The sequence below is a fragment of the Cygnus atratus genome, chromosome 6 (assembly GCF_013377495.2).
Source record: "Cygnus atratus isolate AKBS03 ecotype Queensland, Australia chromosome 6, CAtr_DNAZoo_HiC_assembly, whole genome shotgun sequence".
Classification (NCBI taxonomy): Eukaryota; Metazoa; Chordata; class Aves; order Anseriformes; family Anatidae; genus Cygnus; species Cygnus atratus.
The window spans coordinates 34977628-34997191 of NC_066367.1; the positions used below are offsets into that span (position 1 = coordinate 34977628).

A 19564-nucleotide genomic window follows, 5' to 3' on the forward strand; every position below is an offset into this window, starting at 1 on the left:
AGCAGATATTCTCTTTTCCCGAAAAATCTTTAAGACGCTTAAGAAAGAAATAAAAATACTTGTTGTAAAAAGTGTTACCATTATGATCTACATTTCCAAAATACACAAAAACTGCAGTTGCATGCAAAAACGGTTGTTAGTTTAACAGACACGGTGTCAAAAATTAGCCCCAAATTGCTCAATTTCTGTAAGTTTCTAGCACAGACTTTGCAGTTTTCTGTGTTCTATCTCATACAAAAAATATCTCTTTATGATATATATTCAGATCTATCCATTCTAACATGAGACTTATTTGGTGGATATTGTGAAGTCTCTCTGTCATTTTCTGACACTTTCCATACCAGGTCATTTAAGATTCAAAAAACATATTTTCAGAAAAAAACTCAGAGCAAACTAGCTCTATCCTCAAAGGTCAGAGAAACAGGTGAAAAAATACTTAGCTTACGCTACTTAACTCACAACAGCTAGCACTTCAGATTGCATTGCTCACATGATTCCCATTTAGACTTTATCTGCTGCATGAGTGTGTATTTTATGCTCTCCATCTGTGCCTTTATCCTCTTCTACATATGAAAATACAAAGGACAGAGTAAGCTCAAGCATCCATTAGTTAACTTTGACAATAAAAAGTGTTTCAGAATGACAGAGGAAAAATAGACCATAAAATCCATGTGAACAATACATCTTCAAGAAATACAGTTATCACAAGCTATGAAACAGATCTTTCTTATTTAAGTGCTCATTGACAGAGATTGCAGTTTCTTGTATCAAAATGCTAGAAGTGATCACTAAGTTTTGTTTCCTCTAAACCCCAACCACTGAACTTCCCCAGGTTTCCCTTATTAAGGCAATTCATTTGCAATGGTTAAATGTTATTTTCCAGAAATGTTTCTTGTCTTGTGCTGAAACATGAAGACATGAAAAATTGATTTGGAAGTTTGTTCTAAGAGAAGCAGGAAAAATATTCTGATTAAATACAAATTGATCATTATGAAGTAGCTCTACAAAATTCTCAAAGCACCTTTTAGAACATATACAGGCATGTTTGATCTACTTCAGATGCCAAGGATTCTATCACTTCTTTGTTAAATACACAGAAACTTTTGTACAACTTGGTTTGATAATTGTATTTTGCGAGAAGCACCTGATAACAGAAAGTGACAAACAGTATTAGCTAACGAGAAAATCTTCCTCTCACATAATTTAAATACTTCAGGATCTTCCTCTCAAAGCAAAAGTTTCTTCTAGCTTGAATCTCTTACATGTCATCTGTAAGAACCATGTCCTTAAAAGTATTGTAACAGGTTTACATAAAGTCACAACCACTTATGGAGTTTGCCTCAGACATTTAATTGCTACCAAATTTTTATGAATTTTCATTCCAAAATCATCATAGTAAAACTTACAGTCCTAACAGCCTACAGAATGTCCAGTAATGCTTGATTCCTAACACTTTCACTGTAATACTTATGGAGTCAGACATGCTCCTTAAGAAGTTATGAATGCATTCAGCTGTCTAAAACTGGCGGCAGTGTTGTTAGCAGGGAAGCTGCTCTGTACTGCTACCAGCTATGGCTTTGTGACAAATTGCTTCTCCAGATTCATGTTATCTTCTGGGGGAGTGAGCAACTCTGTGAATATAATAGCAGTTGAAGGTGATTCCACCCACTCAAGCAACAGAAACCTATAGGCTGGAGACCAAGGCAAAGGACGCCAAAGACAGTGAAACTGGAATTTTGCAGGTATCTTCTCAACTGTACTGGTATGAGGACATTTTCTGAGACGGAAAAAATCTAAAACATTCAGACTGAAAGAGAAAACTGAAAAAGATTTGACCACTGCATTTAGGTGTGGACTAAGAAAGAAACATTTCCACCATTTCCTTCTTTCCCTTGAAAGATCCAGAAAGACGAGTAAGAGGATAATTGTATGAAAACTAAATAGCAGGATAGCAGAATGTGGAATAACGTGAAGAAGAGTATGGAGCCTTTCTTAACCTGTCAGAAAAATAGACTGTCAGCAGGAATTCAGCCTGCAGACGGGATATGTCAGAGCAACTATTGCTTGGCTGAGCAGGTTAGGACCATTAAACTGTCCTGTGCTCACTACAAAAAACATGGAAGTTAATTCTGAGATTAATGGGAATGTTTACAGCTCTCATAGCTATTGCTGTAGTCTCCCCAGTTCAGCATTTCAAAAACTGTTCATTATCTATTTATAACTTATTCTTCTTGAACAAAAGAGCTAGAAAACAATTTTTCTATTTTCCCTTTCAGAACAAAGCTCCAATCTGGAAATAAAGTACTCATTTCATGAGCTCTGGTTCAGAGAAATCCTAGAGGCACTCAGTATGAGATAAAAGCCCCCAAAAGCCCAAACACACAAGTTTTACCAGGATAACAGCAGTTCTGAAGTTTGGGTAAAGCTTGTGGAAGGAAGCTCAAGTAAGAGTGTTTCATCTTAGCAGAAAAAAAAACAAAAACAAAAACAAAAACAATTTCATATATTTCAATTAAAGTTTAAGATTATACCATAATTATACCATTCAGAAAATGAGAAGTACTCATCACAGTGTAAAGCTTTTTTTAAAACACTTTATAGATAAAAGACTAGCTTTCTAATTATCTGTTAGGTGAGAAGCAGAACACAGGGATAAAAATTAGTTAATTACATAAGTATTTCAAAAGTTAATATTTTATCCATCTACCAAGAAAGCGCCAAATTACATTTGAAATACTAGTCTGCTTACTGACTCATTCTGAGCAGACTAATGGGCTTTCCAGACTTTCTCAGGCTGCTTCTAGCCACATTGTAACACATGGCACACAGGACATATTACTTCCACTTTTAATAGCCAAGTTTCTCTGGCTTTATAACTTGGTCAAGTATACACTACAGCACAGAATTGACAGGGCAGCCTTTGATTGCTGAGTCTATTCCTGGAGTTTGTTTTCATTTGACATTTTTTCCATGGGCAAGTTTAAAATGTGGAATGCATGTTTAAAAATGATTCATATTCACAATAGAAAAGGAATATGAAAAGCAGCTTTTAAAATGTTGATAAAAAGGAAAAAGTGCATCAAAATAAAGTTGCAAAAATGTTTTAAAGTACAGTTTTTACATGATTCTAAGTAATATACAAAACGTTTCAATTTTAAAATTACCAAAAAAAAAAAAAAGTAATTAGCTGTTTGACCAACCTTTATGTCTATGAGATCCATCCATGTCAGAAAACTCGATATGATTTTCATCAGCCCAATACAGTCTGTGGTTGACATAATCTATTGTAAGAGCCGTAGGTCTAGATATCCGTGTTTCTATGACAACTGTTTGACTTGAGCCATCCATACCAACACGGCCAATGTGAGGATACTCACAGCAATCAATCCAGTACAAGTATCTAAAAACAAAATACAACAGCTGCTTGGTGATGAAAACATAGCAAAAAAAATATACATAATTAATTTAGTTGACATCAAAAATATATTGGTAGTCGTTAGTCATTCCATGATGTTTCTACTTTCCAGGTAGCTTTTTTTAAAATTATTTTTTAATTCATAGAACTAGGTTAATTTTCTGAACAACAGTTTGATGTAAAATATTATAATATTTTACAATTATATTATATTATAGAATCATTTAGGTTGGAAAAGACCTCTAACATCATCAAGTCTTAGTTGACCATCACCATCAACTGTTAACCCAGCACTGCCAAGTCTACCACTTGACCATGTTCCTAAGTACCACATCTACACATCTTTTGGCTACCTCCAGGGATGGTGACTCAACTACTTCCCTGGACAGCCTTTTCCAATGCTTCACAACCCTTTCAGTGAAGATTTTTTTCCTAATATCCAACCTAGACCTCCCCTGGCACAACTTGATGCCATTTCCTCTTGTCCTGTTGCTTATTGCTTGGGAGAAGAGACCCAAAACTGTCTCTGTAACTGTTAAGAAAAATGTCTCCTGTCCCTATAGCTCTCATACCAGTCAAGAAAGCAAAAATAGAGGTGATACTCAAAACTTCAATCAGAATGCCAGCACAGATTAATAAATAAATTATGCCAAGCGAAATTACTAATTACTGAAATTAGCAACTACATTCACCTTTTAACAAATTATTTAAATTTACTAGGCAGTTCTCACTTCTCATCATTGTTGTTGCAATAAATCTTTCAAGCCTATTGACCATTTAAAATTTTTAAGACCCCCTTAGCAGTAAGTGAAGTTTATTATATATTAAAAGGCTTTTTTTTCTAAAGTTATATGTGGACTACGAGTCTTCTCTCTAATCTTCCTCCCTCCCCCAAAAAGCCTTAACTGCTATCTCCTAGTACTGAATCAATCCAGTTATTAGGCTTTTGTTAAAATCAAAACCCTAATTTTATAATGCAAAAATAGGCAAAAGCTATCTTCCAGTTAAGAGGGATCAAACATTTTCATTCTTCAATTCACATGCAAGGCCTATCAAAGAATGTCTTCCAATAAATTATAGCTGAATAACCCAGCTTATTTGGAATCTAGCGAACACAGAAAAGAGTGACAACAAAACAGTACACTTCAGTGAATAAATGAAACAAGCTGTAAGATTTATTTGTCTCTCATACAATATGAACCTTTTGTTATTCAGTATCCCATTCATTCATTAACAAATAACTATGATGATATAATAATTGTCGTTAATGCGTTTTAGACTACTGATATCCAGTATAGCTAAAAGTCAAATAATAAAAAAATAAATAGTGCTTCTATTCTGATTTTATAAAAAAATATAAAATTAAGATCAAATATTAATCACTGCAGAACTGTTTCTTCATACCCAGCTTGAGGATCCAAGGACAGATCTCTAGGAAACTTCACCCTTTTGCTCACAAGGACAGTAGGGTATAAGCCATTGAGTTTAGACACTTCAATAATTCTCTTTTCAGTATCAGACCAATATAGATTCTTCCCAATCCAATCAACAGCCAGTGCATTGGAACAGCAGTATTGTGGACTACCTAGAAAAGCAAAAATTACAGAAATTACCCATCTAAATACTGTGAGAAGGAATAAAAATTAAAGAATTAAATATATCTGAATACTGAGAGGTTGGATATACGATACAGAGAAATACAATGTGAGAAAAACAGGTATTACTCCTTGTTAAACAATGACACTTCTGAAGTAATGACACCTTTGAAAGCAAAAACAATGTGACACCATTTCTTATAGTCAGTGAGAATGGAGAATAGCCTGATGTAGTAAACACCAAATTTCCAACTTCTTTACATTATGCGCTAAATTTTAACAATTTTGTATCTTTTATTTTTCATCTTAAGTTTGTAATTTTCCTTTTGTCTTAGTAAAAAATACATACTTTTTTTCCCCTTTACTACTCTGTTTTTCATAGAACTGAGATGAAGCTTCTTTCTTGGTAACACACCCTAAAATACGTCTACTTGTTAGCTCACCACTTCTTCTCACACTACATTGGCGTATATTTCATTTTAATATCACACTAGTGTCATACATCATGACAGATACCATGAGGGCACATACCTCAGGCAAAAAGAAAAAGCTTACCTGGTTGGAAAGTAAATGCTGTGCTCTTATTGTCAATGTTCATTTCGTAGAAGGAAGAGGAACTTTCTAAGAATTAGTTCTATTTCAAAAAGACTACCTTACTGAGGAATAAACTAAGGGATAGAAGCAATTTAGTGCCATAATGGATAGACTATGCTTCACTGACTTGGGATGTGTTATTCTCAAAATTTCTGATGACCTGAATAATTCTGAGACTTGAACAAATATCTCTAGACATACATGACTACAAATCTCATCCTGACAGTATGACTCAATCTAGTCTGGCTGGGAATACTTCACGTTAAGTATTGTCTCAGGCTATATTTGAATATTCCCAATCATCTCGAAATGAGAGTCCAACTTCATCTAATCTTCAAAATTCTACTCCTAATTAGGTCTCTGTAGCTAGAACTTAAGTAAAAAAAAAAAAGATTAAAAATCACAGGGAGCAACACTGGAAAATATTTAAGATTTCTTAAGTACTAATAATGGATTTATTACCATAGTGAACATTCTAATTTATCGTCATCTTCACCACTAAAAGCATATGCACTCAAGTATAAACTTTACACGTAAACATTATAATGTATTACTGAATGTGTGATTTTAATTTAATTTACCATATGAAGACATTGAAAATCATTCAAGATAAGAGATACTGTGAGATACTTTACCCTAATTTTATAGTTATGAAAGTTATGAATATGTAAAAACATCCTTTCAGGTTATTACGTTATTTACCACCTTATAAAATCTTTCTAAAATTAGATCAAGTTGTGCAACATTTTTTTCACATGAATAGAATATTTTATTTCCTAATACCTTAGCATTACCAGCTTCACTGTTTTATAAATGTGCGACTGCATCAAAGCTATGCAATGCAACATGGGACATTTCATGTACAAACGGACAGCTCTGCAAACTTATATTGTGGCTTACACTATCTAGAAGCATCAACCAAAGTAATTAGTCTCTTTTCTGATGACTTTTCTTTTGAAGGGTCACTTTAAACTTATTCCAGTCACAGAAATGACCAGTGTGACATTTAAAGTCTACAGACCAGCTGACTACAGCATTTTCCATAACTTCAGTACTTCAGTATACTTACACAGCTTACCTACTTAGACTTGTTTTTTCTTTGGCTTTCTGTAAATCCCACTGCACTAACAATTCAGTCAACTGTCAGTTAAGTCATACAGAATTTAGCTCATAAATACAATCCTCTTAGCCCTTAACTCTATTTTAGACAAGATCCAAATGCAATTAAATTTTACTATGACTTGCTAGATCATGCCATGTATGCGTACGCATATACCCAAACTTCTAAATTTGGCTTACAACCATAAAGGAGAACTTTCCAAAATACTCAAAAAAAAAAAAAAAAACATTCTAATAGTAACTGTATTAATCTACAATTACCTTGATGTCACTTCCATTCAAACACATTCTGTTTATCCTACTGCCATTTGGTCTGCTGGAATCAATCCAATAGATGAACTCTTCTCTATAGTCAAAGTCTATTGCAATCACATTATTTAGCCCCTAAAAAAGGAAAAAAACAAAAATAATAATAGTAAAAAAAATCAAGCCAACTTATTCAAATAAGTTTGAATATAAAATATTTGATAGCATTCAGAATGCAAAATATACTGCATATAACAGTCATCAAAATGCTTCACTTTACTATTATCTTTGAGTACCTTTTTTGAGGTACTTTAGTTTTAAATAAACAGAAAAAGACAAAAATTATAACAGTAATAAGTATGGTGACAAATAACTATTGCACTTCAAAAATTCAGATGACTTGAAACTAAATGAAGGTGTGATATTCTTCATTTCTGATATTGAAATTAACTTTATCAGTAAATGTATTTATCTTTTGCTCAATCTTTTTGTTAATTACTACCTTTGGCATTACTCTAACAAACTAGAGGGAAAAACAAACAAACAAACAAAAACCAATCTTGCAACAATTTTCACCAAATGTAAGTGTTATAATGCCATCTCACAAAGGAATGGAAGTAAAATACTATCCTATCTTGTCAGCTCTCTGGAAAAAGTAAAGATATTCATTTATAACAAACTCAGAAATAGCATAACATTTACTATCTTTAGTGGTTAGTTTTTACTATTTATATAAATGAATCAGGAATTAAAGACTGATGTTCAAAAAAGCATAAATTTTAATTCTTGAATAAGGTTTTCAATTCTCAGATGCGCACACACACACATATATAGGTAGTATATATATATATATAAAGTGTGAAAGTGAGAGATCCAGCAGGCATCTGGAAGTCTCCAATGGCTCCCATTACTAATATTTTTAATAATATAATTACCAATATAACAAAAGAAAGAGTGGAGATGAGGTAATCCTATAGGTTGGAAACAGTAGTCATGTAATAATGGCTTATCTGAGAACTGGAAAGCCTTGTCCCATAACCTGCTTTACATTCTACTTGTAGTGAATTCATGGTTATTCTTAATATTATACAGAGATGTTGTTATCAATCAATGATGGAACAGCAGTAGTAAAAAGAACAGACGCAGTTTGCACTTTTAAAACCATAAGATCATTTCATCAATTCTATTATCAGCCCAATGACCTTTTACTCTAAGGTATGTTGACAACCTCACTTGTTAATGAAATTCATACTTGTAGAGGGAATGCTCTGGAACTGACAACTTTAAAATAAACAACTAAGAACAACAATATTTAATTGCCCTGAACATATTATGTGGCTTATCTGCAAACTACAGTGTAGTAAGGTAGATCTATCTTTTGAGCAAAACTTAGAGGAAAGGAGTGATCAGGCAGTGCAAATCATCAGTAAAGCCTGAAATGACGCAGTGTTTCAAAAATCACATATCCATGCACACATAATTTTAGTAAAACCAGCTGCAATTCTGACACTTGCAATTGTGCTACAAAAGAAAAAAAAAATCTGTCTCTTTTATTATTACTAGCAAACATGCACCTAAAGATAAAGCTGCACACCAAATTCTTAACAAAGGAGACCAAAGATAAATCAAAAGACTATCAAAATGTATAACATTCTGGAAATCAACATCAGCAATTTGTGAAAAGCTCTATACCTACACATTTTAAAACACTGAGTAAATTTCTTAAGTATGCAGGCTGATAAAAGAATTTGAATGCCTTCAAATCTTTTGTTTCAAGTGTTTTGTTTTGGGTGAGTTTAGTTCCAATATTTATCAGAACATTAGCTGCATGTAAAATTGTTTCTGTATATTTGCAACAGAGTTCTCTGTCCAGACAATATCTCTTCCTGCTCTGCATATCACTTTGAAGTCCTCCTAGCATTATTCTTTTTCTTTTCTCTTCTACCCTGCTTTAAGAAGGAATGGTAAAACTTTTAAATGGCATCAGCTGCTTTAACCTCGCATCTCAAACCTGTGGTTTTATTTGTCTCTGTTACATGAAGCAACCTGTATCCTAGTCCATAAGTTGTGGTCCCCTTGGTGCATCAATAAAAAAAAAAATACAGTTAAAATCACTAAAAAGGAGAAGGAAGATTCTACCTACTTTGGCTATGGAAACCCTACAGGTTTTAATGACTACGAGTGATGAAATGGAAGGCAAAGAATACAGATGAGATGTATTTTGAACAGTTGAACTTTTTATGTACATTTAAAAAGAAAAAAAAAAAAGGAAAAAGCTGGCATGTAACAACTCAGAGAAGACTGAATGAACTCCTGCTTTCATCTCCTCTACTCTGAGTTTATATGAACAATTGTTAGAATGACAAAGCACAGATCAAATACACAGAGAAGGGAGGTTTTGCTCCTTTGCCAGAGAAGTTCTGGTATTTGCCTTCATCTGGCAGATGTCTAAGAAAGGGTTAGAGCTGATCCATCGTACCATTACAAGGACAAAAAGATGTCCTCATGAGGAAGACAGCTCACCTGTTCTGCTGGTATAGCTTCCTCTTTTGCTTTCAAATCTGGATGTTTTCAAAAATGCAATATTTATAGGATCAAAGGCCAGTAGCTTCAAAAGTTGAGATATATATTAGACTAATGAATTGATGTGATTCAGAAACCATAGATTGTCTTCAATGGCTGGAGCTACATTGTCCCTAATGTAGTGAAAAGGAGTCCATTAAATTCAAGACTAATAAAGCTCTGCGCCAATCTGTCAGCACCAAGCATAAAGAAATTTTACTGTTGCTCCCCTCTTTTCACAGGCTTCTAGTAATAGATATACCAGCAAAAGAGGAAAGGCAGTGAGATGTAAATGAGAGGCAGTCAGAAGGATTTCAGAAGAACAGACTTTAACAAAATGATTCCTATGCTTCAATAAATTAAAATGTTTAATGCAAGATGGTTAATTTTGTAATTACTGTTGTGAAGACCTAAACACCTTTCTTGTGACATTAAGATGCAAAGCTTACTGACACAAGAAGTCACAAAAAACCTGATGCTATTGACTGGCATAACTGATTTGGAACTCTAATCTGTGGTAAGTAACTACACTTATGTGAAGCATAGAAGCAGAGCAGAAACTGCTAAAATGATAGCTCTGTACTTACTGGGCAACTTTCTATTTTTGTAGTTTTTCCAAAGACTTGTTTTGCTTTGTTTTGTTGTTCCCTGTCATAATAATTTAGAATAATTACACAAAAAATGAGATTTAGCAAAAGATGCGTGTTCATGCATTGTAATGCTGCAAATATTGGAATCGAGTTTGTCTAAATTAAAAAAAATAGATTTGGATTCTGACAGTAATTAGCCCAAATAATACATGGCCAAATATATATGTATTTTTTAAAAAAATAAAATATAAAAATTGTTCAAAACATATTGCAGTGGAAGAGGATCACAAATAACATAAATTTTCATACATCAGAATGACTGACAAAACAACTGCCTGAGCCTTAATCATCTCAATACTCAGGTAGTAAATTTAAAATATTATCAAAACTGTGAAGGTACTGCAGTTGTTCTGTGGTGCATACAATGCCAATTGTAGAATGATATTTCTGTCAGTTGCACACTTTAAATAAAAATAAAAGTATCGAGTTAAACTTAGAGCATGGTACTATGATTATACCTGTTTCAACAAAGTGTAGTTGGATCCATCAGTGCTAATTTTTCTTATTTCATGATGATCAGCCAGAATTAAGAAAGGTTCCTCATCTAAACCCCGGGAGAAAGAATATATTAGACTAGCTTTTACGTTAATTTATGGAAAATCAGGAATACAATGCTGAAATACAGATGGTTTGAAAAATAAATGTTACATGCTCTGATATATGTTATGGATGAAAGAAATATTTAAAACATTCAAATGTTCCAAGAAAGATCAATGATGCAGTATAAAAATGAACAAAGCAATCAATTAGTATATCTTTCAATGTAATTTAATTTTTTGCCTTCGGAATATGGGAACCATACTGTATTTTATGATAATTAAATTTGAAATGTATTTCATACCACTTGTTTTAATTTGAACATTCACTTTCAAATTATCACTAAGATGACTATTATTTTTTTTCCTGTTGCAAACCAAATACATTTTGTGCATAACTTTTTGAGACCTCAATACTCTGCATATTTTAGATATAAAGAAACAGCTATTTGGATAAATCTTGACTTTCTAATTCTGAATTGATGCCAAATTTGGTTTTTTACCCCATTTTTCTACTTTATCAAATAATATTCCTTCAGATTATGCCATCACTTTGAAACATCACTGACAAACACAATGGCTTTTTTTTTTTTTTTTAAGTCTGTTTTCACTCTACTAACTGAGATTGATACACAAAAAAATAGTAATAATAGAAAATGTATTTATAATTTTTATCTAATGCTCATACATTCTGGGATCTAATGTGCTGTCAAGCCTACTCTGCTCTTGTACTAAATACTTTTCCGCACCTCACCTATATGGTTAACTTGTAAGACATTCTTCAGTTCTTCATGATCTGAGGCACTATCCTCAGCAAAGACTGTTAGTGGGTTGTGGAGAAAGGCTGCAATCTCTGCTCTGTTGTAAAGATCTCAAGGCAATTTATGCAAGAGACCAGCATTATGCTGAATGTTTGTATGTTGGTAACTCCTCTCAGCACAACCATCCTTGCCACACCTCATACAGCTTTGTCATCATCACTTTTGAAGTCTGATTTATTACAACTCCAGTATACAACTGTCCAACAATGTGTTTCAGCTCCCCCTCTCATTTGAGCACTCTATGAGTTCTGAATATACGAGTGGCTTTCAAGGCGTGAGATAGGAGTAAAGTAAAAATTTGATCCTGTATCTCTACCCTCCCCTGTGCTTTCACTCATTACTCTTGGAAGCACCTGGACAGGAATTTTGAGGCAAACAGAGATTCCAGTCTTCCTATCATTTAGAAAGAAAATAGATGGTTTTGACAAAACAACAACCACCAACCAACCAATTAAACAAAAACTCTGCAAGGCAGGAATCTCCTCAAGCCAAAGATTGTCTGCACTATGAACAAAATCTAGCATAAAGCAGTAATGGGTTTTTTGTTTCTTTTCTGTTAACATTTTGTTCTTCCTTTCACTGATCTAATGAATCCTACTGATTAAAATACATAAAAATAACATCAAGGGCATGGACAGAGGTGTGAGGAAATAATCAGTGTTCTTATATATCTTGAACTGTACTGTGTATTACAGATCAGAGTTGAGGATTTAATATGCTACAAGAATAATGGATTTTGCAATTTCTGTTCTATTTTCCTGTTCCTCCTTTTCCCATACACACATTGAACATACTGGGAAGTCTGAGGGACTATTCACCAAAAATGATTTGAGTACAATACATACTAAAACCAGAACTTATTATTACATTCAGACATTGAATCACATTCCTACTGTTTGTTGAAGAAGTACTGTGCTTTGAAGTAACTGTTTATCTTGCTTAAAAGGGGAACAACAAAGACCTTGGAGTTAAGGAATGTCACAAATTATTTTGGATACAGCTGTGAGTAAAAAAATAAATAAATAATAAATTGTGATACCTGAAAGGGATTTACAGCCATTTGGGTTATCAGGCTGTATTTCATACCCTTCTGCACACAAGCATTTGTAGGTTCCATATGTATTGATGCATTGCTGGCTACAGGGAAATCCAGATGAACATTCATCAATATCTATACATGTTTTGCCATCATCCTTCAGCTGGAATCCAGGCCAGCATTTGCACTGGGAAAAAAAGAACACAAATACATTCATTTTGAATTACTCGCTGACTCTGTTATCTTTTGAATGTGTTAGCGTCATAAATTTCTTTATGTAGCCTCAGGTTTTTAAGTAAAATTCTAACTACACTGCTATTCATACTGTTAACAGGCACACATAACTACATTTCTTTTCAACTGATGGTGAGATCGATCATAAATATAATTCCCTGCCAAATAGCTATCTCCATAAAACAAATAATTATTCTTTTGACATTAACTGAAGCAGAAGTAAAATGCATCTTTTCAAAAATATGGAAAAAATCCATAAAATATAGAAATTTTCCATAAAAATATGGAAAAAATAATAAAAAAAACCAACATGAAAATAATGACACATAGCCCCCTTTTGAATTCCTTATTTTCAAATGCACATGGATTTTTTGGTAAGGTTGATCGATGGTTTTTAATGCTTTTTTCTTGAATATTGATAACATCCAGCATTCTGTGTAACAGATACAGTAATGTGAATGAGAACTCTGAAGCCAATTTGTACTCGGGTCTGATGATCACTGCAGTAAACTGATTGCATGCAACATCAGTGATGCAAAACATAACTGGGTAGAAACAGGTGAGAATGGATGAGGAAGTTAATACCAAATGATTTGAATCAGAAAAAAGTTCTAAAGACATCAAATACATATCAGAAGAAATTGGTGGCCAAGTGAATTGAGGACAAAAAGGAGAGTTTTTGAAACATACTAGGGAAAACAAACTATAAATATTAGACAACTATTATTTCAGAATATTACAAATGTCAGTAAAAATGCAGAAATGCCATACCATTTAAACTGAGATTCTCTTCTGTATTTCACAAAAGACCAAATGATGTTCTTTCACATCAGTTTCAAATAAATTTACTTGTATGTAAGGATTAAAAAAAAACAATATGTGAAAGATCTTCAGAATTTTAAAATTGCAGTTTTCCTTACGTATTTAGAACTGGGCTAACTCCTCAGAACTGCAAGGAATTAATCTCTGGTAATTTAAAAGAGCTATAATCATTAGATATAAACACTATAGTCAAGAAATGAAGAGGCTTTGAAATAGGGGCATATTTTCATCAACAGACAGTTGCATGTCAGGTTACTTGTATTTTCTATTTTGTTCTCTGCGGAGACCCATCATATGGTTTCTACACAGTCATGCTACTACAACTTTGCTACTACTTTGATTCATCTAGCCTAGTCTCCATGGCCTTCAGATTCATGGTTTCAAGGGTTTGACTACCTAAGGGCCTAAGCCATATTGGCCAAATTCTGTTTAGATCTCAGTGAGCCAATATTCTATTAAAAAGATGAAAAGTTTGGGTGTGCGTTAGGGATACTGCAGAGTTAAAATCATGAAAAAATGTCTCTCACAACCCACAGCTTCTACTTACAGGTTAGTGCAGTGATTAGGGTTTACACAATACACAGGAAGTATTCTTTTCTACATGTTTCAAGCCGCAAGAGTAGATTCAGGTAATTCAACACAAATCACATGCAGGTAACTACAGGTTTTATTCTGAAACTAAGGCAATTGTACTTTGTTCAACTATGTTAGTATCTTTGCCTTAGGAAAAAAAATGGAGAAAGCTTCTACTCCTGCTATTCACTTGTACGTTTGATTTTTTCACAACTGAAAATGAGGCTGTTTTTCAGTGCTCTGTACACATCAGTATAATTTGCTACACACAAAGAATCGTATGCTTTTGTCAATAGGTTTAAAGTATGTTTTATACCATGTTTTTTGTTTGTTTGTTTGTTTAATATTTATATATACACGTGGCAATCATTTGCTTACTGGAAACAAAATTTTGAATCTTCTCACTATGGTAGGTAAACCACTTCAATACAAGCCACACATCACAATGTGTGTGCAACACATTGGAGTTTTATAATAATTATGCAACAGTTAAGAAACAGGTAAGAATTAAGAATTTGCATTTTCGATCACCATATTTTATAGATATTCACCTTGTATCCAACGGGAAGATCCTGACAATCTTGAGAGCAGCCACTAACTTTCTTACTGAGGCATTCATTAATGTGGCAGCTTTTCTCATCAGAACCATCACTACAATCTTCTTTGTTATCACAAACATCACTTTGAGGAATACACTTGCCATTTTTGCACATGAAAAAAGAGCTGTTACATGACTGCTCTGGAAAAGAAAAAATAAGACACAACCTTGTGTAGTTTATTAGTATTTGGAGTTAATTTTCTGATGGATCAGCTGCAATATGTGCATGTAAGATCAAACAGTTGTGTAAAAATTGAATGTTCATTTCTTACTGGTAGTATTATAATACCTTTTTACTTTTCAGTATCTGCTTTTTCGTTGTTTGGAAAACTTAAAGGAACCTCCCGTCTTTGAAAGACTTGGTTGAAAATGGTCAGTGTATTTAAGAGACTGACTGTCTCTCTTAGAAGATTACAAAGAACAAGTGAAAATGAAGTAATGCAAATTAGAAGCCTAATAAATATGTTAGATATCATGTATTTGATGTAATACAAATCAGCACAAAATAATAATTTTGTAATTTGTAATACAAATCAGCACAAAGTATTACACTGATAACACTGAAGATAAACTTTTACTATCATATAGAACTAAATTTAATTAAAATAGTCTGTACTTCTTTAGGAGGACTTCTGTAATTAGACTCAAAAGTTAGATTTGGAAAAATTAAAGGGAGAAGTAAAGTTGAAATACAAGATAAGTGTAGGGAATTTTCCTCCTGTAATGAGTGACTTAGATTAGAAACAGGTCAGATCATTAAACAGGGCACGATGCTAGACATAGCTACAGATTCACATATTAACATCTATATCATACAAATCCCAAGGCTTTGAAAGATTTTAGAATTCATTTGCAGTTTTTGAGATTACCTGAAAACTCTTGTGTACGTTCATAACATTAAGATCTTCAGTAGAATTGTCAAGAGACGGGTAGCAGAAGCTCCCTATGCATTCCCTATGGTTTGAAATTTCAGCAATAACATGAGGTCTATCAAATAAATACTACTGTTTTGGGTATCACCATTTAATTTTCACACGTTAGGATGTGACTATAACATAATGCTAGTTTTATCAAGGATTGGGATTTTATGTCTGACTTCTATAGACATAGGTAAAATGTACCTTCCTGATTTACAATGTGAGCGCACCTACAGCCTCACATCTTGGCAACAGGTCAATTCAGGTACATTCCACATCTTCAAATCAGAATCACAATACTTAAATATCAAGCACTTATGTTGCCTTACCACAAAGCAAATGAGTGATTTCCATCAAAATCATTATAAAGGCCTACTATGCAATAAAGCCATAAGATCTAGACAGAATAACTAGTCTTTCAAAAAGCCATAGAAAATGATATTATACGCAGACCAGGATTCATTTACCACTCAAAAAAACAGTCAGACTTGAGCAAATTTATTCATGCCAGTAAAAAATATCAGCAAACCCAATCATATCTGCTCAGTAAATACAAACCTGAACTTTTGCATTTTACATTTATAGGTGCCTCATCAGAATGGTCTGGGCAGTCAAAATCACCATCACATTGCCACTGGGAATTTAACAGGCATCTTCCATCAGCACAAGTGAACTCTCCAGGATGACAGCGACGATATCCTAGAAATATAGTAATCAATGACTTCATACTTTGCTTAATATTTTTGACATACAATTTTGCATACACAAACCAATTTAATTAAAATTGTCTTTTGTTCTATCAAGAGATACAAAGCATTATATGCTTACACACGAATGTCTACCAATAAAGAGAAATCAAATAGCTGTTATGCAGCACAGTATAGTCATGAAACAATTCCCACCTACGCAAAACATATTTATGCAGCTCTCACATAAACATAAATACATTTTCCTTTAGAAGTAATTTATGCTATTTATGCTTTATGCTATTATTAGGAAATAGCTTTCCAACAGACATTTGAGAAATTACTATACCCACCAAGTAGTTTTCACAACATGCTTACTACTCATAAGCTTTCCCTTTGAAACATGCAGAATAGTAATCATTTTAACCATTCCAAGCATGCATTTTCTAAGACTTCCACAAAACTAAGAAAGATATGTAAAGTTTATATACTTTAAAAGCTAAAATGGATTATTCACAGAAAATTGTAATATATAAGCAGATATTTTCTTCTTATAACACATCTGTTTAACCTAGAGTTTAAAAACAACAAGCCAATAGAAAAATCTGGAAGAGTCAAATGTATTTTTTCCTATTTGATTTTGAAACATGAAAGTTTCAGATGGAAAATCACCTTCTATTTGAAAGATACTTACTTGTAAGATTCATCACACCAAACCAACTACTAATAAACTTGTGCCTGTTTTGGAACGAAAACTGTAATTTTTCCTGTATTCTATGCATATAAATTCTGCCTCAAATTACCTGTAGTCCTTGAAAAGAATCTTGAAAGCAAATTCTGATTTATTTTAAAACTCAAGAAAAAAATACAAAGTAAACATGGTTATAGAAGAAGAATTACATAGCTATACTCATCCTGGTTATAAAGAATGATTTTTTTTTTTTTTTAATCCAAATTATGCCAAATCATGTTTAAAATTATTTCCTCTTGGGGGAAAAAAAAAAAAAAAAGATTTTAATCTCCAAAAATTTGATTTTTCCAAGAAGCAAATTTAAATTCTAGTTACTACTGAAGCTTTGATTTAAATACCCAGGCTGTGAACATCTGAAACAAGTAATGATAAGAGACAAATTATAGAAGTAGAGTTAATATTTGTCCTTCTTTTCTAATTACTACATTTCCTGCTACATAGCATAGCTTTTTTTTGATAGCAGATGGGACATGACATTTGACTGCCTGGGATGAGATATCACTCTACATCAAGAGCTTTGAACCTTTTGTATCTTTAGCTATCATTTAGAAATGTGTTCATGTACTATTTTCAAAATGCAATATGTTACAACATCAATTACAATCATCACTTGGAATACAAAATAATTCTGAGGCCTCTGAGGTGTGTTTTTTTTTTTTTCTTTCCTCTCTCTCTTTTAACATGCATCATGCTTGAAAGAAGATAGGCTGATTTAATATATACTTTTTGGTTGTCTGAAACACCTTTGACTGGGAGTTTTTATAAGCCAACAGTTTTACCTCAGATCTGTAATGTTTCACAAAGATGTCACCATCAAAAATTTCATTACAAATGTGAAGAACAAGGGCCTCTGTTCTCTTCTCAATTTAATACTGCCTCTTTTCTGGATGAACAGGATATAAATAAATCGGGAACTAAAATAAGAAAATTCTTGCTATTCCTATATTTGTCTTTTGATTAGTTACATAAAATATTTTGTACAGATTATCCTTGAATAGGGTTCCTCTTTTTTTTTTTTTTTTTTTTTTGAAGAGCATATGAAATGCCTTACAACATCAGACAGTGGCTCATCTAGCTGTCTCCAACAGCAGCAATAGGAGATGCATTTTAGGGAGAATATATTTTGTTCTCATGTTCTCCCCAGCTTGAATTATTTTTATGTTTTTGTTTACAAGTAATTAATTATTTAAATTTCATAAACAAAACAGGATTATATAATGGAATTAAAATTTGTTTCAAAGAAATTTTCAAGGGCTACAAGAATTTTTACAATCTGTTTAGATGCAAAATCTGATACAGGTTAAAACTGGTTATTCTAATTACCCGTCCAATTTTATATTATATCTGAATTATTCCCTAGGAAAACAAACAAACAAATAAAATATACCCTTGAATAATACAGATGAAAAATAATACTGTTTTAAATGGAATCCTCTAACTTAGCTTTTAGAAATATATGTCAAATGAATTTTTATCCCACTCAGTAGACAGCGGATGCTGAATAACCATATAATTTGGGGGGATATCAAGATGCAGATCTAGCAGAGCTCTAAAATCTAATAGAGCTATAGTTAGGCTACCTAGTTTGCAGTCAAATAAAAAAAAATAGATATCTCAGTGAATTAGATGGTTAATTTTTACATCATGACAGCACCTTAAAAAGTCTGTTTTGGAATTTACTTCCTGCTCTCTACAAGTAGTTACCTTTCTCATAAATGAATGTATCCCTTCCCTAAAATTACATTATGAGTTTACCACACTGTTTTATCCTAGTCACACACTACCGTGTGTAGTTGATTACCACCTATCAGAAAATCGCACTGAAACACTGCAACATGTAACAGATGTTGCTGTAGATTTCAGTTTACTCAGTAGAAATTAAGTGGAGCCTGTTCCTGAAGGCAGGTCTATATTACAATTAGTTCAGTAGTCTGTACACCCCTTCTTCTGTTGCTATTTCCTCCTTCTGCCCCTCTCCAAAAGTCTGTCAAAATACTTCTATTTATTTGTTAGTATTTTAAGGGACCATGCATGTAAATGATGCTATAGAAAATATAGAAATATATATATATAATAGAAATATATGAGCAAAAAATTGTAATCATTTAGAAAAAAAATGCACTTATTTCTGAATTTTTTGAGAAACTGTTCAGTTCTAAATATTTATTAAAGAACTGAAGACTGCTTCCAAGTAAAATCTGATCAGAAAAGCACTCCTCCTACTCCCCTGACTCCTCAGCTTGTTCATGTAGTGCTAAATAAAGGAACAAACCCCTAATGAGTCACTTCCTATAAAGGGTTCTGGCATGCGGAAACTATAGTTTATGCTTTCACTATTGTGTGGGTACACTCTCAAAGACTCCTTTTGGCAAAATGATCTAGATAGCAATAGCTGTTAAGATACCAATG

The 19564-nt window shown here is 33.0% G+C and overlaps 1 protein-coding gene across 1 annotated transcript in view; it reads right to left on the reverse strand.

Annotated features, from left to right (window-relative positions):
* Positions 1 to 19564, reverse strand: part of LRP1B (LDL receptor related protein 1B) — a 509529-nt gene that overhangs the window by 97469 nt on the left and 392496 nt on the right. The window contains 8 exon segments of the mRNA XM_050711674.1: positions 3201 to 3400; positions 4820 to 4976; positions 4979 to 5000; positions 6985 to 7107; positions 10640 to 10725; positions 12578 to 12761; positions 14755 to 14942; positions 16277 to 16417. Of these exon segments, the coding sequence (XP_050567631.1) occupies positions 3201 to 3400; positions 4820 to 4976; positions 4979 to 5000; positions 6985 to 7107; positions 10640 to 10725; positions 12578 to 12761; positions 14755 to 14942; positions 16277 to 16417 (1101 nt within the window).